Source organism: Dasypus novemcinctus, chromosome 2 (genome assembly GCF_030445035.2).
Source record: "Dasypus novemcinctus isolate mDasNov1 chromosome 2, mDasNov1.1.hap2, whole genome shotgun sequence".
Lineage (NCBI taxonomy): Eukaryota > Metazoa > Chordata > Mammalia > Cingulata > Dasypodidae > Dasypus > Dasypus novemcinctus.
Window position 1 is genome coordinate 61,233,839 of NC_080674.1, and position 25,840 is coordinate 61,259,678.

At 37.7% G+C, this 25,840-nt stretch overlaps 1 protein-coding gene and 1 non-coding gene across 2 annotated transcripts in view; one reads left to right on the plus strand and one right to left on the minus strand.

The window, feature by feature from the left end:
- The window catches only part of DEPDC1B (DEP domain containing 1B), a 167,839-nt gene that overhangs the window by 22,349 nt on the left and 119,650 nt on the right, over positions 1-25,840 (minus strand). The window contains exon 9 of the mRNA XM_004458844.5: positions 8,583-8,759. Coding sequence (XP_004458901.1) covers positions 8,583-8,759 — 177 coding nt within the window. The remainder of the gene's footprint in view (positions 1-8,582; positions 8,760-25,840) is intronic.
- LOC111764238 (small nucleolar RNA SNORA36 family) lies at positions 6,493-6,630 on the plus strand. The gene has a single exon (XR_002796900.1). It is a non-coding gene; the product is annotated as a small nucleolar RNA SNORA36 family (small nucleolar RNA).

The following is a 25,840-nucleotide window of genomic DNA, read 5'->3' on the forward strand; positions in this document are numbered from 1 at the left end:
TTGATGAAAATAGTACAAAAAATAGGAATTGAAGGAAATTTTCTCAACATGATAAAGGCCATATATGAAAAACCCACAGCTAATATTGGACTCAATGGTGAAAAACTAAAAGCTTTCCCGTTGAGACCAGGGACAAGACAAGGATGCCCACTGTGATCACTGTTGTTCAATATAGTACTAGAGGTTCTAGCTAGAGCAATCAGGCAAGAAAAAGAAATAGAAGGCATCCAAATTGGAATGTAAGATTAAAACTTTCACTGTTTGCAGATGATATCATTGTATATCTAGAAAATCCAGAAATATCTACAGCAAAGCTGCTAGAGCTAATAAATAATTTCAGTAGAGTGTCAGGATACAAGATCAATACACAAAAATCAGTGGTGTTTCTATACACTAATAATGCACAATCTAAGGAGGAAGTCAGGAAAAAAATTCCATTTACAATAGCAACAAAAGAATCAAATATTTAGGAATAAACTTAACCAAGGATTCAAACCACTTGTATTCAGAAAACTATAATGCATTGCTAAAAGAAATAAAAAAAGACCTAACAATTGGAAGAACATTCCATGCTCATGGATTGGAAGACTAAATATCATTAAGATGTCAATTCTACCCAAATTGATATAGATTCAATGCAACCCAATAAAAATTCCACCAGCATTTTTTAAGCAAATGGAAACATCTAATTATCAAATTTATCTGGAAGGGTAAGAGGCCCCGAATAGCCAGAAACATCTTAAAAAGGAAAAGTGAAGTTGGAGGACTCTCATTTCCAGACGTTAAATCATATTACTTAGCTACAGTGGTAAAAACAGCATGGTAGGGAAACGGACTTTGGCCCAGTGGTTAGGGCGTCCGTCTACCACATGGGAGGTCCCCGGTTCAAGCCCCGGGCCTCCTTGACCCGTGTGGAGCTGGCCCATGCGCAGTGCTGATGCACGCAAGGAGTGCTGTCCCATGCAGGGGTGTCCCCCGCGTAGGGGAGCCCCACGCGCAAGGAGTGCGCCCGTAAGGAGAGCCGCCCAGCGCGAAGGAGGGAGCAGCCTGCCCAGGAATGGCGCCGCCCACACTTCCCGTGCCGCTGACGAAGCGGACAAAGAAACAAGACGCAGCAAAGAGACACAGAAAACAGACAACCAGGGGAGGGGAGGGGAATTAAATAAATAAAAATAAATCTTTAAAAAAAAAAAAAAAAAAAAAAAAAAACAGCATGGTATTGGTATAAAAATAGACACATAGACCAATGGAACCGAACTGATGGTTCAGAAACAGACCTTCACATCTATGACCAAGTGATTTTGACAAGCCTGTCAAGCCCTCCCAGTTGGGGCAGAACAGTTTATTCAATAAATGGTGTTGGGAGAACTGGATATCCATAGCCAAAAGAAAGAAAGAAGACCCCTACCTCACACCTTATACAAAAATTAACTCAAAAAGGATCAAAGACCTAAATATAAAAGGAAGTACAATAAAGTTCCTAGAAGAACATCTTCAAGACCTGATGGTAGGTGGTGGATTCGTAAACCTTACACCAAAAGCACAAGCTATAAAAGACAACATGGATGAATGGGACCTCCTCAAACTAAAACATTTCTTCATTAAGAAGGTAAAAAGGCAGCCCAGTCAATGGGAGAAAATATTTGGAAACCACTTATCTGATAAGGGTTTGATTTCCATTCTATATAAAGAGATCATACAACTCAACAATAAAAGAGCAAGCAATCCAATTAAAAAAGGGCAAAAGATTTAAATAGATATTTCTCCAAAGAGGTAATACAAATGGCCAAAAAGCACATGAAAAATGTTCCATATCACTAGCTATTAGGGAAATGTCTATTAAAACAACAATGAGATATTATCTAACACCACATAGAATAGCCATTATTTAAAAAATAGACAATAAATGATAGAGAGGATGTGGAGAAATAGGAACACTCCTTCACTGTTGGTGGGAGTGTAAAATGGTGCAGCCTCTGTGGAAGACAGTTTGGCAGTTCCTGAGGAAGCTAAATATAGAACTGCCACATGATCCAGCAATTCCTCTCTAGGAATATATCCAGAACTAAAAACTATGACACAAACAGACATCTACGCACCAATGTTCATTGCAGCATTGTTCACAATTGCCAAAAGACGGAAACAACCCAAGCATCCACCCACCAATGAATGGATAAACAAAATGTGGTATATATGTACGATGGAATACTATGCTGCTATAAGAAGAAATGAAATTGGGACATATGTGATAACATAGATGAGTCTTGAAAACATTATACTAAGCGAAGTAAACCCGACACAAAAGGATAAATATTGCATGGTCTCATTAATATGAACTAAATACAAATAATAAACATATGGAATTAAAACCTAGAGTATAGGTTATAAGGAGATAAGAGGAGGGTCGAGAAGAACTATAGATGCTTAATGTACGTAGAAGTTTTAATTAACTTGACTGTAAAAGCGTGGAGATGGACAGAGTTGATAGTTACACATTACAGTGAGTAACAACTGGTTTATAAATGGGATTGAGACTGAAAAAGGTAGTCTGGGAAGTAAATGTCAATAGAAAGAAAGCTAAAGAATAATCTAGGGACTGAATAACACAGTGAACCCAGAGGTGGTTGAGAATTGTGGTTAAAGAAAAATGCAAGAGAGTCCTTCTGTGGGCTAGAGCAGATGTACATCACTATTGCAGGGTGATGGGAATATGGAGAAACATGGGAAAACTACAATTGGTGTGACCTATAGACTGTGGTTAACAGCAATACTATAATATTCTTGCATTAAAGCCAAGCTATACTGTGTTGATAATGGAGATGTATGGAAAAAGTATGCCAAATGTATGCTATGGACCATGATTGGTGATAACAGTCTGATGATATTATCTCATAACCTGTAACAAATGTTCCACCAGGGTGTGGAGTTGTATAGGAAATCTATATACCTGAATGATTGTTTTGCAGATTCACAATATCTGTAACAAAAATACATTTTAAAAAAATAGTATGGGATCGGGGAAAAATACACCAAATATAAGATAAGGAATATAGTTGGTAGTAATATTTTGACAATACTCTAGCAGTTTGTAACAAATGTTTCACACCAATGCAAAGACCTGGTGGAAAGGTAATGTATGAGACCCCTGTGTCATGCTATGTATGTTTATTTTGTAAGTCCACAGTCTTTACACTTATTGTTTATGTGTGGTCATGTATGAATGATATACTTTAATAAACATTTTTTTTAAATTTTAAAAATAAAAATAATAGGGTGGGTTGGGAGAAAAATATACCAAACGTAAGATAAGGACTATAGTTAGTAGTAAGATTTTGATGATATTTTCATATTTGTAACAAATGTCTCAAAACAATGCAAAGTGTTGGCAGTGGGTGGATGTATGGGACCTCTGTATGATGTTATACATGTCTGCTTTGTATAGTCACAACTTTTTTACACACTTATTGTTTATGTATATTCATGTATCATGTATAAATGATATAACAATTTTAAAAATAATAATAAAAGGGTAGGTTGGGGAAAAAATACACCAAATGTAAGATACTTTGGTTATTAGTAATATTTTGAGGCACCCTTTCGTCATTAGTTAAAAATGTTTTCATAACAATGTAAGGTATGGTGGTAGGGTAAGGTAGGAAAGCCCTGTATGACGTTATGTTTTTTTGTTTTGTAAGTTCACAACTATTACTATACACTTATTGTTTATGTATGTTTATGTATGAGTGATATACTTCAATAATTAAAAAATAATAATTATATAGCACAATCAAGAGGGTTGGGTGTTTCAACACAAGAAAATCAATTAATGTAATGCACCACATTAACAAAAGAGAGAAAAAAACCACATGATCATCTCTATTGACACAGAAAAAGCATTTGACAAAATCAAACATCCTTTTCTGAAAAAAAGATTTCAAAAGATAGGAATATAATGAAAATTACTCAAAGTGATACAGGGCATATACAAAAAAAAACACAGCCAGCATCTTACTCAATGGGAAAAGGTTGAAAACTTTCCCTCTAATATTGGGAACAAGACAGAGATGCTCACTGACACCCTTGCTATTAAATATTATGATAAGAATTCTAAGGCGGCGGACTTGGCCCAGTGGTTAGGGCATCCGTCTACCACATGGGAGGCCTGCGGTTCAAACCCGGGGCCTCCCTGACCCATGTGGCGCTGGCGCAGTGCTGATGCATGCAAGGAGTGCCCTGCCATGCAGGGGTGTCCCCGCGAGAGTTCATGAGCTTGAATTGAAAATAATAAAAAAAAAATACATTATTTAAAAAAAAAAAAAAAAAAAATTCTAGTTAGAGCAGTTAGGCAAGAAAAAGAAATAAAAGGTATCCAAATTGAAAATGAAGAAGTGAAACTCTCACTATTAATAGATGACATAATCTCATATTTAGTAAATCCTAAATATCTATATCAGAGCTGCTAAAGCTAATAAACTCAGAAATGTGGCAGGATATAAAATAAACACGCAAAAATCAGGAGTGTTTCTATACACTAGTAATGAGCAATCTGGCAAGGAAATCAAGAAAATAAATCCACTTACAATAGCAATAAAAAGAAATAAATATATAAGAATTAATTCATCCAGGGATGTAAAAGACCTATACTGAGAAAACTATAAAACAGTGCTAAAGAAATCAAAGAAGACTTACTAAACAAATGGAAGGACATGCCATATTTATGGTTTAGAAGACTAATTAAGATGTCAATTCTACCCAAATTGATTTACAGACTCAATGCAATCCCAATCAAAATTCCAATAGTATACTTTACAGAAATAGAAAAGTCAATTACCAAGTTTATTTGGAAGGGAAAGGGGCTCTGAATAGTCAAAACATCCTGAAATAGAAGAGCGAAGTGGGAAGACTCACACCTCCTAATCTAAAAGTATAGTACAAAGCTAAAGTGGTCAAAACAGCATGGTATTGGCATAAAGAGAGACACATTGATCAAAGAAATTGAATTGACACTTCAGGAACAGAACTTCACCTCCATGGTCAACTGAATTTTTACAAGCCTACCAAGTCCACTTTATCGGAATGTTAATAGTCTCTTCAAAAAATAGTGCTGGCCAGCTGGTGATGCAACTGGAAAAGGACCGTGAATGAAAGGGGAAATGGTAAAGACAAATTAGTTTACTTGGCTAAGAGGCTTCAAAATGAGGTGGGATGTCATCAGACAGAGGGGTTGCACTTATGCACATCTCAGCAGAATCGCATAGACAAAGTGATACAACCCCAGGTAGTGGTGCTCCTGAGGGTTACAGAGACACCCAGGTCCTAGTCTTGGCAGATGGCTCTGGAGTTTGGTGCTTGCCAATGGGCCCTATTTTGAATTTTGTGCTCCTGAGTGTGACAGAGTTGGATTCAGATATTACTTTTCTACACATGCCTCTTCTGTCCCTTTTACTGAACCTATGGTTGGCACCGAGGTTGGTGTATGTCTAGGAGACTTGAATCTCTGGCCTGCCCATGTCCCAGCTGGACCCTGAGCCTCAGCGGAGTTGCAAAACCTACTCTCCAGTTTGTTGGACTTACTCAGGTTAGCTAACAAGGAGGTGAGGAATAGTCAACCACCAAACCAAGGAACTGAGAGAGTCTACAACTGCAAGCAGGAGAATCCCATCCATCGCCATGCGGGATGAAAGCACCCTCTCAATTAAGAGGTGGAGGGGGCATCACCATCCCAGAGTCCTCAGGATTGGGAAATAAAATATGGACTAGAATGGACTCACTGCTATTCCACTGTAGAATTATTGTGACTCTAGCAATGGAAGAAATTATATCACTGATGTGGAGAGACTGGCTACTGGAGTTGCTGAAGGCAGGGAGAGGGAAAAAGAGGTGCAATATGGGGGAATTTTTGGAACTTGAAATTGTCCTGAATGATGTTGCAGGGACAGATGCAGGACAATATATATCCTATCATAAACCACTGAATGGATTGGGAGAGAGTGTAAACTACAGTGTAAACTATAATCCAGGCTGTGTAATAGTGCTCCAAAATGTATTCATCAAATGCAATGAATGTACCACACTAATGAAAGAAGTTGTTGATGTGGGAAAAGGGGGGATGGTGAGGGGAGTGGGGCATATGGGAATCTCCTATATTTTTTTAAGGTAACATTTTATATGATCTATGTATCTTTTAAAAATAAATAAAAAATACGTTTAAAAAAAAATGGTGCTGAGAGAACAGAATATCTACAATTGAAAGAATGAAACAGGACTCCCATCTCACTTCCTAGATAAAAATAACTCAAAATGCATCAAAGACCTAAACATAAAAGACAGAACCATAAAATTCCTAGAAGATAAAGTAGGAAAGCCTCTTCAAGATTTGGTGGTAGGAGGTGAGTTCTTAAGACCCTACACCAAAAGCACGAGCAACAAAAGAAAAAACAGAGATATTGGACCTTCTCAAAATTAAATATTTTAACACTTCAAATGACTTTGTCACAAAGGTAAAAAGGCAACCTAATTTAGAGTAGCTTCCCTGTTCTGTTAATAAAACTTTGGAAAATTGAAACAGGATAGGATAAGTGGTTGGATAGAAAAGTACTGTTCTATTCACTTATGTCCCAGTCTACAAAATCAGGGAAGAGAAAAAAAAAAAGGAATATATTCAATTGGAGAAAATATTTGGAAACCACATATCTGATTAGGGTTTGATTTCCATATTATATAAAGAGATCCTACAACTGAATGATAAAAAGACAAGCAACCCAATTAATAAATGGACAAAAAACTTGAATAGGCATTTTTCCAAAGAGGAAACACAAATGGAAAAAACAACAACAACAACAAAAAAAAACAGCTCAACATCACTAGCTATTAGAGATACACAAACCAAAACTACAATGAGATATCATTTCATACCCACTAGAATGGATACAAAAACATTTTTAAAAAAAAGAAAATTACAAGTGTTGGAGAGGTTATGGAGGAATAGGAACACCTATTCACTGGTGGTGGGAATGTAGAATGGTACAGCCACTGTGGAAGACTGTTTGGTGGTTCCTAAGGAATTAAAATATAGATCAGCCATGTGATCCAGCAATACCACTAGTAGGTATATACCCAGAAGAACTGAGAGCAGCGACATGAACAGACATCTGCACACCAATTCATAGTGGCATTATTCACAATTGCCAAAAGACTGAAAGAACCCAGGTGCCCATCAACCAGTGAATGGAAAAACAAATTGTGATATATACATATGATGGAATATTATTCAGTTAATAAGAAGTAAAGTCATGAAGTACATTACAACATGGATGAAACTTGAGAACATTATATTGAGTAAAGCAAGCCAGACACAAAAGGACAAATATTGTATGATTTCACTATTACAAACTAAAAATAATGAGTAAACTCGTGGAGTTAATAGTCAGTCTAAAAGAAACAAGACGCAGCAAATAGATACAGAGAACAGACAACCGGGGCGGGGGGGGGGGGGGGATATAAATAAATAAAATAAAATAAAATAAAATAAAATAGTCTATAGGTCATTGGAAGATAGAGTGAGAATAACAAATGGAAAGTTGAGGCTTAATCTGTGCAGAATTGGTAAAAATGGTTGTTTACAAATGCTTGTAAATGGATAGAAATGATGAAAGCATATTTTAGTGTTTGTAAGTAGCAGCGCCAATTTATGGGTATGATAGTGGTTGAAAGGAAAAATCTAAGGTCATGTGTATCACTAGAAGGAAAGCAAAAAAATGAAACATGGGACTGTATAGCATGGTGAACCCTCTTATGAGAAATGAGTATGGTTAATAGTGCATATATAAGAATGTTTTTCTCTACAACAGAACAAATGTACATTAATGTTGCAAGATGTTAATAATAGGGTGATATTTGGGCAAAAATATAACCAAATTAAACTATGGACTGTAGGGAATAGGAAAATATATTAATATTCTTCCATCTAAGGTAAAAAAAAGGAAAAAAGGGAAGTATGATAAGCGTAAGAAACCAGACAGAAAGTACTACACACTCTTTCATTCCATCTATACAAAATGTAAATACAAATAAAGTTATAAAAAAGGGAAATAGATTAGCAGTTATATAAGACAGGGGAAGGACAGAAGGATTGAGAGGTGACTACTAAGGGGTGGGAATATTTATTTTAGAATAATGAAAATGCTCTAATATTGATTTCAGTGATGAATGCACAGTTCTATGATTATACCAAATGCCATCATTGATTGTACACTTTAGATGGACTGTATGGTTTATAAATATGTTTCAAAATATTGATAAAAAAAAATTATGCAGCATCATTACCAAAATAAAATTGTTTTAAGTATTAAATAAAAGTATGCAACATTAATTGACATAAACAAAACCAAGTACATAGTTTCATAAACCTTTTTATGGTAATAGCAAACATCTAGGTAGTACTTACTAGGTGCCAGGTCCTGTTGCAAACATTTTGTATGTATTAATTAATCCTCACAAAAAAAAAATTCCTAAGAATCCTAACAAGCTTACATGACTTTCCACTGCTCATTTTATCAGATTGACAATATCCTCTCCTTTACCTGCACTCTTCGTAGATGAGCCACACGCTCCTCTATAGAGGTCTGCAAGGCCAAAGGAACTTTCAGAATCTCCTGATAATTGTCCATCAGAAATGTCACCAACCTAGCAGCTAATAATTCATCCAAGTCCACTTCATCTTTGGAACACAAGATGCAATGGGAAAATGTCTGAACCATCTAAAAAAAAAAAAAAGGATTTAAAAATAAACACAGATGAACTTCCTTTTATACTGGTAACTGAGTGCAGTCTAATTTGCAAAAACCAAACTTGAATAGTTGGTGAGAAAGAGCCCAAAGTGCAAGGTGCACATCCTACCTGGCACATGACCATCTGAGATGGGATGATCTTCTCATAAACTAGCATGGGAAAAATATGCATTTCACTTACCTTAAAGAGATTTAACAGAGATGCCTGTCTGAGCAGTTCTTAGAGGCATCACCATTTTCAAACAAATTCTAAAAATTATCACCTCCATAACCTGAATCCTATGGAATTTTTAAGTTCAAAATACTTCATGCTAGTTAGTCTCTTTGCAGTAGGCAGCAATATGAAATATAGTGACTGCTTCCATAGATTCATATTAACAACTATATTCTTTTTTTTAAGATTTATTTTATTTAATATGATCCTTTAGACTGACTTTTTTCCTTTATTTTTTACCATTTTTACTGTCACCATATAGTGGTGGTGCAATTGAATAGAGGAAAGACTCAATAAAGTTTCACATACAGATAAAACATATATTCAAAGACAACACAGTTTAGCAAGAGTTGAAGAGAATGGTGCAGATTACAGAGGACATCCCCAGAAAACCTGAGGTCTTTCTATTGACAGACACTAAAAAGAGGTATGATAAGTTAGACACGTTTCTTTTCTACTTGGTTAATAATAAAAATTCAACATGTAAGATTAGGCTTTTAAAGAATGCATCGACATAACTCACAAAATATTATATCTTCTTCATTTAAAAGGATCCAGAGTAGTCTTGAATTGTATGAAGATGGTAGAGTAGAAAGCTCTAAGAATCAATCCTTCCACCAGAACAATTATTAAACAGGCAGGAAATGTCCGAATCAATATCGCAAAACTCCAGAGTTCAGCAGAAAACTGTGCGCCATTCAGGGAAGAGAGGGAGGAAGAAGCTGGTGAATTAACAGTAAATGCCAGCGAATTGCTTGCTCCACACAGAAGTTTCTGTCACCCATTCCTCCAATCTTCCAGCAGGAAGCAGTGGGGTCCAGACTCTGGCTTAGCTTGCCAGTGCCAGAGAGGGCTTTAAAAATCTAGTTTTTATAATATTAAGAAAGTATAAGAAAATACTAAGAACTGTATGCCAACAAATTAGGTAACCTAGATGAAATGGACAAATTCCTAGAAACATAGGAACTCCTACACTGACTCAGAAAGAAATGAAAGATGTCAACAAACAAATAACTAGGTAAAGAGATTGAATCAGTAATCAAAAATCACCCAAAAAGAAAAGTCCAGGACCAAATGGCTTCACAGGGGAATGTTATCAAACATAGCAAGAAACATTAACACCAAGCCTGACAAACCCTTCCAAAAAATTGAACAGGAGGAAACATCCTCAATTCATTCTATGAGACCAAAATAACTATTTATACCAAAGTCAGATCGAGATACTACAAGTAAAAGAAAATTACAGATCAATATCTCTTATGACTATAGATGGAAAAATCCTCAACAAAATACTAACAAATCTAATCCAAAGTGCATGAAAAGAATTATACAACATGATCAAGATGGATTTATCCCAGGTATGCAAGGGTGCTTCAACATAAGAAAACCAATTAATGTAATACACCACATTAACAAAATGAATGGGGAAAAAACATATAATCATCTCAATTGATGGAGAAAAGAGTCATTTACAAAATCTACCACCCTTTCGTGGGAAAAATAAGTAGAACACAAGGAAGAAAAGGAAACTTCTTCAACATGATAGAGGGCATACACAAAAAATCCAAAGCTAACGGCTAACATAATTAATGGTGAAAGACTGAAAGCACTCCATCTAAATCAGGAACAAGATAAGCCTGCTGTCACTACTATTATTTAACATTGTACTGGAAATTGGAGCCAGAGCAATTAGACAAGAAAAAGAAATATATAGCATCCAAATACAAATGGAAGACGTAAAGCTTCACTTTTTTGCAGATGACATGATCCAATACACAGAAAAATCTATCAATACAACAAAGCTCTTAGACCTAATAAATGAATTCAGCAAAGTGGGAGATTTTGGAAGACCAAGCAATGAACAATGAGAAGAAGTTTGTTTTGTTTTGTTTTTTAAAGTTCCATTTACAATAGCAACTAAAAGAATCAAATATCTAGGAATAAATTTCACCAAGGAAGTAAAGGGTTTGAACACAGAAGACTACAGAATGCTGCTAAAAGAAATCTAAGAAGACCTAAAAAAATGGAAGGACAGTCCATGTTCATGGATTGGAAGACTAAGAATTGTTAAGATAGCCAAACTGGATCAAAATTCCAACATACTTACTTGCAGAAATGGAAAAGCCAATCATCAAATGTATGTGTAAGGAAAAGGGCACTGAGGGGACAAAGCCATCTGGAAAATGAAGAATGAAGTAGCAGGACTCACACTTCCCAATTGTAACAGTTTGAAGCTTTTTGTGGACCCCAGGAAAGATCATGTCCTTAGAGCAAATCCATTCCTGTTCATGTAAACCAGTTGTAGGTGGAAACTCTTTAATTAAATTACTTCTGTTAAGAGCCTTTGATTAGACTGCATGACTCAGGTTAGGTCGTAATCCTCTTACTGGAGTCCTTTATAAACGGAGACTAAAAGGAGCAGACATAGGGGGAAAAAAAAGACAGAGACTGAGAGAGGCCCCAGAAGTTGATGAGCCCAGAATAGAGAAAAGCTGGAGGAGAGGGGGGAGATGAACAAACAGGCATTGTGCCATGCCATGTGCTTGATCACCCACAGTTGAGCTTGGAGAGAAAGTATCTTTAGGTAAAATCACCATGTACATATTTGTCCACAGCTACAACTTGGTGAAGTAGCATCTCTTGAAGATGCCTTGATTTGGATACTTTCATGGCCTCAAAACTATAAGAATTCAACCTAATAAGTTCCCATTATAAAAGCCAACACATTTCTGGTACATTGCTCCCAGCAGCCTTTAGCAACTAAAACACCAATCTTAAAACTTATTACAAAGTCAAAGCAATCAAAAGAACATAGTACTAGTGCAAGAACACTCATATAAACCAATGGATTTGGATTGAGAGTTCAGAAGTCAACCCTCATATTTACAGCCAACAAATTTTTGGCAAGAGGGCAAAGCCCACTATTGGGAAAGAAATGTCTCTTTAACAAATGGGGCTGGGGAATCTGGATCTCCATATGAAAAACAGTGAAGGTGGACCAGTATCCCACATCAGATAAAAATTAATACAGGGAAGCAGACTTGGCCCAATGGATAGGGCATCTGTCTACCACATGGGAGGTCCATGGTTCAAACCCCAGGCCTCCTTGACCGGTGTGGAGCTGGCCCATGCGCAGTGCTGATGCGCGCAAGGAGTGCTGTGCCACGCAGGGGTGTCCCTGCGTAGGAGAGCCCCACGTGCAAGGAGTGCACCCCATAATGAAAGCTGCCCAGGGCGAAGGAAAGTGCAGTCTGCCCAGGAATGGCACCGCATACACGGAGAGCTGACACAGCAAGATGACACAACAAAAAGAAACACAGATTCCCATGCTGCTGACAACAACAGAAGCGGACAAAGAACACACAGCAAATAGACACAGAGAACAGACAACTGGGGTGGGGGGAATGGGGAGAGAAATAAAATAAATCTTTTTAAAAAATTAATACAAAATGGATCAAAGACATAAATATAAGAGCCAGAAGTATAAAGCATCTTAATGATCTTGTGTTAGGCAATGGATGTTTAGACTTCACACTCAAAGCACAAAGGGCATCCAAGGACTTTATCAAGAAAATGAAATGACTGCCTACACAATGGGAGAAAATATTTGGAAACTGCATATAGGTTAAGGGTTTAATATTCAGAATATATTTTTAAAATCCTATAAATCAACAAATAGATAAACAAATACAATTAAAAAATGGGCAAAAGTGGGAAGTGGATGTGGCTCAAGCAATTGGACTCCCATCTGTCATATAGGAGGTCTAGGGTTAGATACCCAGGGCCTCCTGGTGAGGGCAAGCTGGCCCACATGGAGTGCTGCCTTGTGCAAGTAGTGCTGCTCCGCACAGGAGTGCTGGCCCACGCAGAGAGCTGGTGCAGCAAGATGACGCAACAAAACAGAGAAGCGATAATAAGAGATGCAGCAGGCCAGGGAGCTGAGGTGGCACAGGAGAATGATCACCTCTATCCCACTCTGGGAAAGTCCCCAAATCAGTTCCCAGAGCCGCCTAATGAGAATACAAGCAGACACAGAAGAACATACAGCGAATGGACACAGAGAGCAGAAGACAATGGAGGGAGGGGAGAGAAAAAAATGAATTTTTAAATCTTAAAAAAAAAAAGAGGGGAAACGGACTTTGGCCCAGTGGTTAGGGCATCCGTCTACCACATGGGAGGCCCGCGGTTCAAGCCCCGGGCCTCCTTGACCCGTGTGGAGCTGGCCCATGCGCAGTGCTGATGCGCGCAAGGAGTGCCGTGCCACACAGGGGTGTCCCCCGCGCAGGGGAGCCCCACGCGCAAGGAGTGCACCCATAAGGAGAGCCACCCAGCGCGAAGGAGGGAGCAGCCTGCCGAGGAATGGCGCCGTCCACACTTCCCGTGCCGCTGACGACAACAGAAGCGGACAAAGAAACAAGACACAGAGAACAGACAACCGGGGGAGGGGAGGGGAATTAAATAAAAATAAAAATAAATCTTTAAAAAAAAAAAAAAGAGTTTATTTTTTTAAAAATGGGCAAAAGTCTTGAAAAGACATTTCTCCACAAAAGATATGGCCAAAGAGTACATGAAGAGGTGTTCAACATGACTAGCCATTAGGGAAATGCAAATCAAACCATGAGATGCCATTTCACAGTCACCAGAAAAGATACTATTAAGAAACTAAAAAGATTTATAAGTGTTGGAGAGGATGTGGATAAATAGGAATAATAGTTGTTGGGAATGTAAAATGGTTCAGGCACTCTGGAACAGTCTGACAGTTCCTCACAAAGTTAAGTATAAAATTAGCATATGACCCAGCAATCCCACTTCTAGGTATATGCACCAAAGAAATGAATGCAGGAACTCAAACAGATACTTGACCACCAAGATTCACAGAAGCATTATTCACAATTGCCAGAAGATGGAAGCAACCCAAGTCTCCATCAATAGATGAATGGAAAAACAAAATGTAGTATATGCACACAATGGAATATTACTCAGCCATAAAAAGAAATGAAGTGGGTTTTTTTGTTGTTGTTTGTTTGGTTTTGAGGTACCAGGGACCATGGATTGAACCTGGGACCTCATATGTGGGAAGCCAGCACTCAACCACTGAGCCACATCAGCTTCCCTGAGTTGGTTTTTTCATTTGTTTTACTTGTTGTTTGTTTTTCAGGAGGCACTGGGAACTGAACCTGGGACCTCCCATGTGGGAGGCAGGTGCTCGACTGCTTGAGTCACATCTGCTCCCTGCTCATTTGTTTTTGCTTGCTGTCTGCTTATTTTTTGCTTTTGTTGTTTTTCCTCATTGTCTGCTCATTATTTTTGTTCACTGTCTGCTTGTTTGTTTCTCTTCTTTAGGAAGCACTAGGACCTCCCATGTGGGAGGCAAGCGCTCAACTGCTTGAGCCACATCCATTACCCCAGGAATGAAGTTTTGATACAAGCAACAACATGGACAAACCTTGAAGACATCATGTTGAACAAAATAAGCCAGACACAAAAGGACAAAGATTATATGATTTCACTGATATGAAATAATTAAAATATGCAAATTCATAGTGTCAGAATCTAGAATACAGGTCAACAAGTACCAGTGGGGGTATAGAAGGGGAAGGCGAATTCCTCATTCAACTGTCCAGTTTCTATTTTGGATGGTGGAAAAGATTTGGTAATTGATGGTGGTGAAAGTATCACAACTTGTGAACATAATTAACAGCATTGAATTACATACTTGGATGTGGGTAAAAGGGGAAATTTTTAGGTTGCATATATGAGACTAGACTAAGAAATTATTTAAAACAAACCCATGATGCTATACAATGCAAACAGTGAACCTTAAGGTAAACCTTGGAGTATGGTTAATAATACAATTATGAACACGTACTTCATCAGTTGTAGCTAATGTACCACACAAATGCAAGGTGTCTCAAAAGGGTGGTATAGAAGGGAACCCTATATTTTCTGCAGAATTTTTCTGTAAACTCACATCTCTAATAAAAAAAAACTTTCTGGAAAAGATAGCAGGTAAAGAGAAAAATTATTCTTTAATAACATATTTCCTTTTAACAAATGACTTAGGACAAGGGTCATTTATTTGTAATATTATACTGTACTTCCAGAGTATGCCAAGTTGGCTTGCACTTGGAAAAACTGCAATCCAAAACACACATAAAATGACATTTTTTAAAAAGTTTAAGGCAAATTAAAATGTTTAAATACTTATAATGTGCTATCTCTATACTAAGGATTTTACATACTTATTTAATTAAAGCCTCAGTTAGGTCCTTGATTTTAGTCCTTTATTTTTTAATGTTAAGTGTTTAGGCTATAAATTTCCCTCAGCACTGCTTTTGCAGCATCCCATACGTTTCGATATGTTGTGTTCTCATTTTAAGTCACTTCAAGATATTTGCTGATTTCACTTGAAGTTTCCTCATTGACCCACTGATTGTTTTAAACGTGGGTCTAACTTCCATATATTCTATATAGACTATTCTAGCTCTCTGACCTAACTGCACATCTGGAGAAACTAGAAAAAGAACAACAAACTAATCCCAAAGCAAACAGGAGGAAAGAAATAACAAAGATTAGAGCAGAATTAAATGAAATTGAAAAAAAAGAAAAAGAAAAAAGAAACACTAGAGAGAATTAACAAAATCAGAACCTGTTTTTTTTTAGAAGATTAATAAAATTGACAAACCCCTAGCTAGACTAACAAAGTGAAAAACAGAGAAACTGCAAATAAATAAAATCAGAAACAAGAGGGGGACAACAACACTGACCCCACAGAAATAAAGAATATCAAAGGAGGATACTATGACAAATTGTATGCCAACAAGTTGGACAACTTAGATGAAACAGACAAATTCCTAGAAACATGAGAACATCCTACATTGACAAAAGAAGAAATATATGACCTCAATAGACCAATCACAAGTAATGAGATAGACTCAGATATCAAAAACCTCCCAACCAAGAAAAGCCCAGGATCAGATGGCTTCACAGGTAAATTCTACCAATCATTCCAAAACGAACTAACACCAAATCTACTTAAGCTCTTCTGAAAAATCAAAGAGGGAAATTACCTAACTCATTCTATGATGCCAACATCACTCTAATACTAAAGCAACATAAAAACACTATTACATACTAATCCTTCTAATGAATTAGATGCAAAATTCCTCAACAAAATACTTGCAAATCAAATCCAACAACACATCAAATGAATTACACACCATGATCAAGTGGCTTTTATCCCATGTATGCAAGGATGGTTGAACATAAGAAAATCTATGTAATACACCACATTAACAGATCGAAGGGGGAAAGTTTACATGATCGTCTCTATCAATGCAGGAAAGGCATTAGAAAAAATACAGCATCATTTTTTGGTTAAAAAAAATATTTTGAAAGGTAGGAATATAAGGGACCTTCCTCGAAATGACAAAGGGTATATATGAAAAAGCCAGAGTTAACATCGTATTAAATGGTGAAAAGATAAAAGTTTTCCCTCTAACATCTGGAACACAACAAAGAAGTTGTCACCATTCTTATTCAGCATTGTGTCAGAAGTTCTTGCTAGAGCACTTACTAAAGAAAGAAATAAAAGGTATACAAATTGAAAAGGAAAAAGTAAAACTTTGACTATTTGCAGATACCATGACCCTATATATATAGAAAATCCTGAAAAATCTACAACAAAACTACTAGAACTGATAAACAAATTCAGTAAAGTGACAGGACAAAGATGAACATGTAAAAATCAGTATTGTTTCTATACACTACTAACTAGGAATCTGAAAATGAAATCAAGAAAAATTCCATTTACAATAGCAGCTAAAAGAACCAAATATTTGGGAATAAACTTAAAGGACAAAAAGAACTTATACACAGAACTACAGGACTTAAATAAATGGAAAAATCGTCCATGTTCATGGATTGGAAGATTAAATATCATTAAGACGTCAATTCTACCCAAATTGATTTACAGGTTCAAAGCAATCCCAATAAAAATCCAAACAGGATTTTTTAACAGAAATGGAAAAGCCATTTATTTGGAAGAGAAAGAAGCCTCAAAACAGCCAAGAACATCTTGAAAAAGAAAAAAACAAAGTTGGAGGAATCACACTTCCTGACTTGAAAAGCACACTACTAAACTACAGTGGTCAAAAGTGCATGATATTGGTACTGGGATAGACATATTGACCAATGGAACCAAATTGAGAGTTTAGATATACACCCATACATCTATGGCCAAATGTTATTCAACAAGGCCACCAAGCCCACTCAAGTGGGACAGAATAGTCTCTTCAACACATGATGCTGGGAGAATTGGATATTTACATCCAAAGAAGGAAAGAGTATCCCTATCTCATGCAATATACAAAAATTAACTCAAAAGACGGATCAAGACCCTAAATATAAGAGCCAGACCATAAAGCTTCTAGAAGATAATATAGGGAAGCATCTACGAGATCTTGTGGTAGGAAATGGTTTGATAAACTTTACACTCAAAGTGTGAGCAATGAAAGGAAAGTAGACAAATGAAACTTCCTCAAAATTTAAACTTCTGGGCTTCCAAGGAGCTTGTCAAAAAGTGAAAAGGGCAGCCTACTCAATGGGAGAAACTATTTGGAAACCATTTATCTGATAGGGGTCTAATATCTAGCATATATAAAGAAATCCTACAACTCAACAACTAAAAGACAGACAAAACGGCAAAAGACTTGAACAAGCACTTTTCCAAAGACAAAATACAAATGGCTGAAATCATATGAAAAGATTGTCACCATCACTAGCTATTAGGGAAATGCAAATCAAACCACAAGGAGTTATCATTTTACACCTACTACACTGGCTGCTATAAAAAACAAACAGAAAACTGGATATGTGTTGGAAAGGATATGGCGATATGGGAACACTCATTCACTGCTGGTGGGAATGTAGAATGGGCAGCCACTGTGGAGGACAGTTTGGCAGTTCTTCAGTACGCTAATTATAGAATTGTCATATGATCTGGCAATCCCACTACTAGGAATATACCCAAAAGAACTGAAAGCAGGGACATGAACAGAGATATATGCACACCAGTGTTCATAGCAGCATTATTTTAAATTGCCAAAAGATGGAAGCAACCCAAGTGTCCATCAACAGAAGAATGTTTAAACAAATTGTGGAATATACATACAATGACATATTATTCAGCTGTAATAAAGAATAAGGACTGACACATGAGACAACATGGATAAACCTCAAGGACCTTATTTTGAGTGAAGCAAGCCAGTCACTAAAGTTTAAATACTGCATGATCTCACTGATATGAACTAAGGTTATTGAGCAGATTCATGGAGGAGTCAGAAAGATAAGTTATCAGGAGGAAGAAAGGAATAGAGACTGGTGAGCCAATGCCTTATATGGGTAGATTTTTTAATAAGGTTGATGGTAATGGTTTGGCAATGGACAAAGGTGATGATGGTGCAGTGATAGAACTGTAATTAATGGCACTGAAGTGTCAGTGTGAATGGAGTTGAGGGGAAGTTTCAGGCAGTATATGATTTTAGAAGGAAAACTAGAGGATAAAACGGATGAGGGTACAATTCGGTACACTCTGGGTTGGCCAAAGGTTGTGGTTAAGAATACAATTATAAGAATGTTATTTCAAGATCTGTAAGAAAGGGATGTCACTAGTACTAGGTGTTGATAGTGGGTTAATATTTGGGAGAAAATGCATTTAAAGCATACTTCTATGGGATATGAATGTATTTATGTTATCATAGGTCTGTTTTCTCAATAGAGGCTCACAAAATAGATAACAAAATAGTAAACTCCCATCCTGGGGAGTCCTGATACTATCTCAAATAAAGTGACAAAAATCTCTGGAATATATAAGCCATGCCTAACAAAAGAAAACAGGCCAATAAGCTAAGTCCTTGAACTTAATGCTTACACTTATTCCTGTGAAAATGAAACTTAGCGTAATTATAATCAATGTCTCAGTTACCTCCTCAAAACTTCCTCCTTATTCAAATGTGGCCTCTTTCTAAGCCAGACTCAGCAAATAAACTCACTAAACCCCTCCCTCTCTGCCTCCTGGCAAGGAACATGACTCTTGGGGATGAGTCTTGCTGACACCAAGGGATTATTCCCAAGTGCCAACCAGCAATGCATTTGGAAACAGACCCTGACCAAATGGGGAAGAATTATATAAGAGAGTTTTTATGGCAAAGAATTTCAAAGTGAGTTGGGAGGTATTCCAGGGGTTATGCTTAAGCAAGTCACAGGCAGATTTCACTAAAAGCCAGAGAAAAACAGAACCTCAAACAAAAGTGCTCCCAAGGGCTCTAGGGACACCTGGACATTATAGGCAAGGCACATAGTATCATGAAATCAACACCCCTATGGCAGGCCCTATTTGGGAATATATGATTATCTGTTTCCCCAATATATGAGTTAGGCCAATTTTTAATTTTCCTAATCATGATTCTTCTGCCCCTCTTATCTGAACTTATAATCAGCACCATACCCATTAAAGACATGTCCCAGAGACTTAAATCTTGGGAGTGTTCATATGTCGGTTAAGCCCTGAATGAGAGCAGAGTAGTGGCCAACACCTGCTCTCCAGTTCTTCAGACTTGCCCAGAATAACTACAAAAAGATGATGATAGATAAATCCCATCCCAAAAAACAAGGAGTATCTACAACTGCAAACAAGACAGTTCCATCCATCCAACCAATAAAATCTAAGCCTCCACTCAATCTAAAACCATCAGAGCGGGCATTATCCCAAATTCATCAAGACTTAAGAATGAACAAACATAAGGTGGGAATACAACCACAAACCAAAGTACACTTAATATTATTGTAGTAATGAAAGGACTTGCAACACTGATATAATAATAGTGATTACCAGAGGTTCTGAGGGGAGGGAGAAGGAAAAATAGTTGGAACACAGGGCATTTTTAGGGCACTGGAATTGTTATGCAAGGTATTGCAATGATGGACACAGGTCATTACACATTTTGTCAAGACCTATATTATTGTACAGTGCAAGTGTGAATCATAATGTAAACTATAGACCTTGGTTAGTGGCAATGCTTCATTTGATTCATCAATTGTTAACAAATGTACCACACTAATTTAAGATGCTAATAAAAGGGAAAACGTGTACATGGGTAGAGGAGGGAGGTTATATGTGAATCCTCTATACTTTCAAAATATTTTTTTATTCCCCCCTTCTCCTCTCCACCCTCCCCTCTCCCACCCTGCTGTTTTTCTGTCTGTGTCCATTTGCTATGTGATCTTCTCTATCTATTTCTCTTTTTGTCTTCTCTTTTCATTTTTTCTCCTCTAGGATTCACCAGGATTCAATTCTGGGGACCTCTGATGTGGAAAGAGTTTCCCTGTCAGCTGTGCCACCTCAGTTCCTCATTTCTACTGTGCTTCACCTTGATTCTCCCCTTCGTCACTCTTTTGTTGCGTCATCATCTTACTGTGTGACTCACTTGCACAGGCACTGGGCTCACCACATGGACACTCGGCTTGCCACACGGGCACTCGGCTCACCACGTGGGTACTCATGCAGGCACTTGACTTGCCACACAGGCACTTGGCTCACCATGCAGGTGCTTGATTTACCACACAGGCACTGGCTCGCCATGTAGGCACACTTTCTCTTCTTTTTCATCAGGAGGCCCCAGGGATCGAATCGGGGTCCTCCCATTTGATAGGTGGGAGGCCCTATCACTTGAGCCACATCCCCTTCCCTCCTCTATGCTTTTTTTTTTAAGATTAATTTATTTCTCTCCCCTTTCCCCCCCACCCCAGTTGTCTGTTCTGTGTGTCTATTTGCTGCGTCTTCTTTGTCTGCTTCTGTTGTTGTCAGTGGCATGGGAATCTCTGTTTTCTTTTTGCTGTGTCATCTTGTGTCATTTCTCCGTGTGGGCAATGCCATTCCTGGGCAGGAAGCACTTTCTTTCACGCTGGGCAGCTCTCCTTACAGGGCACACTCCTTGCGTGTGGGGCTCCCCTACACGGGGGACACCCCTGCATAGCACAGCACTCCTTGTGCACATCAGCGCTGTGCATGGGCCAGCTCCACACGGGTTAAGGAGGCTCAGGGTTTGAACTGCAGACCTCCCATGTGGTAGACAGACGCTCTAACCACTGGGCCAAGTCTGCCACCCCTCCTCTATGCTTTTGATGTAACTTTTCAGTAATCTAAAACTTCTCTAAAAATACAGATTATTATGAATACAAAAAAACCCTTTCCAATATCCACCATTTTTATGTTTTCAAATAGTTAAGTGAATGGTTTGCTTCATTTGTGGATCTAGAATAAATTATATTTACCATAAAATGCCACTAACTCTACATTATTTCAGAACAAAAACTAATGTATATATTTTGGCAATGTCTCCTCAGTTTATAAAAACTCTTTTGGGGATCTTCTGTCCCAGCTATAACTAGACACCATATGCAAAGCCTTTTCTTGAAAATATAACAAATTGTATTCTCTGTTCTTCAAGCCCCCCAGATTTTACATAGAACTACCAGAATCTCTATAAGAAGGTAGACTTCTTGGGTAGAACTAATAGATTGCTCTATATGTCTATTAGAACAAATAAAATTTATTAAAAAAACAGAGGATAAAAGACAATTTTATTTTTATGAGAAGTAAACTATAGTTCACATTGAATGAATAGGCCATTTTGCTTACTGTTTCCACTATGAACTAATGACCTTTGAAGGGTTCTGGCAACAAACACTTAAGTGTTATTTTAGTAAAAGAGCAGAACTCTTGGTTACTAAAATTCATGATGCTAGGATGAATTCAATATCTTTGATTTTAACAGCCCATGATTCTAGTTTATCTCTAGTTACTTGTAGTTCTATATGCATCTGTATTCTTTATCTCCAGTTACTTACAGTTCTATCTGTGAATCTGTATTCTTTAATTAGGTGTGATTTAGACTCACCAGTTAGATAAAAAGCAAAATCAAACCAAGTAAGAGATATCTGTAAGATTAGAATTATGTTGGTGAAAGCTATTTCACATGAGATCTTAAAGGTGACCATTAAAATAAAAGACAGAGGAAACATAACACATGAAATCAGTCTTCTTGCCACTGATTCAGCATAATCTTTTATTAAATTGTCTTTTTTCCATATGCCAATTGGTCCTAAAGATTATAATAATTTTCTAAATAGGAAATACACAATTCAATCTGAATGGATGACACTTCGGGATTCCACTAAGTCTTAGTAATTATCTAAAGCAATAATTAACATTTAAAACATATACTGACATTTGTAGATTTCTTTGTATTTTCTACTTATCAAAATGCCACATATAATTACGCACAATTACTGCCTAAAGATGATTAAAATTTTGATTTCAGAAAGTTCCTCAATCACCTTTTCCTAGAGGTTTGAATAAGATGATCTGTTAAGGACCTGCAAGTAGTCTGGTTTAGGACAGTTGACTATTCACAAGTCAGGATCCATGTAACAAGGAAAGATATTTCCTGTAGAGATCAATCTTGTGTCAGTAACTATTTTTCCATAAAGGAAAAACTAGATATTTTATCCAAATGCCCAGACTATCTTATAAAATTCAAAATTAATCCACATTAATCGTGGAAAGAAATTTAAATATCAGTCATCTTTACTATAAGAAAAGTAATTGTGGTTAAGCACTATCTCAGCTTCTCGATTACAATATTTTTTCAAAAACACGTAAGTCTCTCTAACTTGCTAAATATTTCCCAAACGTGCTATAAATGGTAGAAATGAACCATCATCTAAGGGTAGCAGCAGATAATTTGGGAGGGATTTTAAACTGAAACATATGCCTGCAAAATTCAGTTCTGGAAAAATTAAAGAGTGGGTAGAAAAATTTTGTGCATATCAGGCCCTTGTTTAGCTCTTTACAACATAGTGAGAGCTGTGCTTGCCCTTTTTGCTTAAAATAAATGTTTTCCTTTTATTATTCATACTAATCTAATCTTTTGACATCTAAACCAAATACTTTATAATAATTATAGAAATGGGAATCTGATATATAACACATGCCTACAAATACTACTTTTGGAGTAGTTAATGCAAGCACACAATAGGTATTCAAAAATCATCCTACACAAAGGACCAGGAAGGAATGATGGTCCAACAGTGAGCCCCTGATACTAATGACTATGCTTGTGAGCCTATACACCTGAAATAAGAACAAGGCCTAGAGCAGCACTGTGCCTATGAGTTCCCTCCTGACAGCCTCCGTGTTACTCAAATGTGGCCAGTCTCGAAGCCAAACTCAGCATGTAAATGCACTGCCTTCGCCCCAGCGTGGGACATGACACCCAGGGATGAGCCTCCCTGGCGCCGAGGGATCACTACCAAGTACCAGCTGATGACGTAACTAGAAAATGACCTTGAATAAAAGGTTCAACGCGGACCAGCAGAATATCCCTGTCTGCATATAATAACCAGAGTTAAAAATGCTTTTTGACCTAAATTAAGGGGGAAATGGAAAGGACAAATGAGTTTATATGGCTATGAGTCTCTAAAAAAGAGTCTGGAGGTTGTCAGAAGGATTGCCCTTATGCACATGTGAGCAGAGTCTCAGAGACAGATAAAGTAGATACAACCCCAGGTATTGGTTCTTTCGAGGGCTAAAGAAACCCACAGGTTTTATGGTCATGGCAGATGGAGTTCACTGCCATGTCAGTTGGCCCTTCTTTGGAGTTGGTGTTTCTGTGTGATGGAGCTGGACTCAGATGTGATGTCTTTTCACAAGCCTTTCCTGTTACTTTACTGGAATTGTAGTTGGTACAACTACAAGGGGATCTGAATCTCTGGACTGACAATATGATAGCCAGGCCCTGAGCCTCAACAGACTTCAACTCCTACACTCTGGTTTATTGGACTTACTCCACTCAGTTAACATGGAGTTGAAGAATGTCAACCACCATACCATGGAGCCTAGAGTATCTACAACTGAAAGCAGGAGGATTGCATCCAGTATCCATGTGGAATCTAAGCCCCCTCTTGACATAGATGTGGAATGGACACAACCAATCCAAGGTCCACAGGAAGGAGGAATACAGTAAGGATTAGAGTGGACTTACTGATATTCCATTCATGAACTACTGTGTTAGTAATCGAGAAAATGTTGCATTGGTATGGAAAAAGTGGCCATGGTGGCTGCTGAGCGCGGGGAATGGGAGGAGGAGATGAGATGTGGAGGCATTTTCAGGACTTGGTGTTGTCCTGGGTAGTGCTGCAGGGACAATTACCAGACATTGTAGATCCTCCCATGGCCCACTGGATGGAACGTGGGCGAGTATGGGCTATGATGTGGACCATTAACCATGAGGTGCAGCGATGCCCAGAGATGTACTCACCAAATGCAATGGTGTGTCATGATGATGGGGGAGAGTGTTGCTGTGGGGGGAGTGGTGGGGTGGGGGCAGTGGGGGTGAATGGGTACCTCATATTTTTTTAATGTAATATTTTTTTTTAATGAATTTTAAAAAAAGTAAAAAAAAATCATCCTACACAGATGACATAAAATGGGACACCTTGAGGAAGAGTTCAGTCTCCCACACCTTAAGCAAACATATAATTAAGTAGAGACTTTGTATTTCCTATGCAAATGTACCCCAACACAAGTTCCCTAGTCCCTTCTTTCCAATCTATAGAGCCAGTATTGGCTAGCAATCAGAATTTTTGGACATTAAATTGTAGCACTTGGGCAAACAATTAAACTCTCTGGGCAGTAAACTGAAGGAACTGGAATTTGGAGGTCACAAATGCAAATATCTCAAATATCTTTTGGGGTCAGATACCAGAAATTTCTTGGAGTGGAGGGGCTGGTGGAGTAATGGGAGTGGGTAGCACCTACAACAAAGTATTTGATTCCAAAAAATGTAGAAAGCCACAATATTCATGTGCACAGAGACAACTTCTAGATTAGGTGACTTGTAAGGCTCCTAACAGTTCTAGTGCTTTGTGCTATTTTAACCATTTTCTACACTCTGTTTATTCTTCGCTAGTACTTGTGTTCCTATCCGCATCTCTTCCCTTCTCCTATTCCTCTAAAGTGGAACATCTTATTAGCAAGCTCTGCTCTATATCAAATAAAGGAAAACTATCAGGGTGAGTTTAAGTCAATGTCAATTCATCACGAAGTGCCTTACTCAGAGAGAAATTTTAGCCTCTCCAATAGGCATGTTATGTGTGTAACTGAGTTTGAGCTGCCATTTTCCTTGTTTACATTATTATGACACTTGCTTTCATCCACCATAGATAGCAAGTTTCATTCATTAGTGGCAGTAGTTTTACTATATATCTATACCTATCATCAAAGTTATTCATAAAATACTCAAGAAATTTTACTACTCATTATACCAATCTAAATAGCCACAGCAAACCTTCAGTCAATCTTCAAGGTGTATTTATTTTAGCTAACAGGTAACTTTTAACCTACATTCCTTTCCCATGGGGGTCTTTTTTTCTTCACTTCCTTTCTCCTGAGTTGTGCCACATATTCCCTGGGCATCAGCTTGGTACCAGACACTGCATTTAGGAGCTGGTGAAAAGCCCAGTGTCGCCCGTAGGCTATGGCCCTCTTAAGGTTCACTACTGTGAGGTCGACCTTTACCCTGAAAATAACGAGCCACGCTGCACTACCTTTCTTCACAGAGACTCCTTAGCTCTCCAAATTGTGAGAGCTCTTTCATTAAATCCGTTTTTGAATGGTCTTAATATACTAGTCCGAGGCTGGGCAATGATGGACTGGAAAAGACATCTTTAACTCTGAAGGAGCCTTGGCCCACTGTGAAATCAGTGCCACAAATCC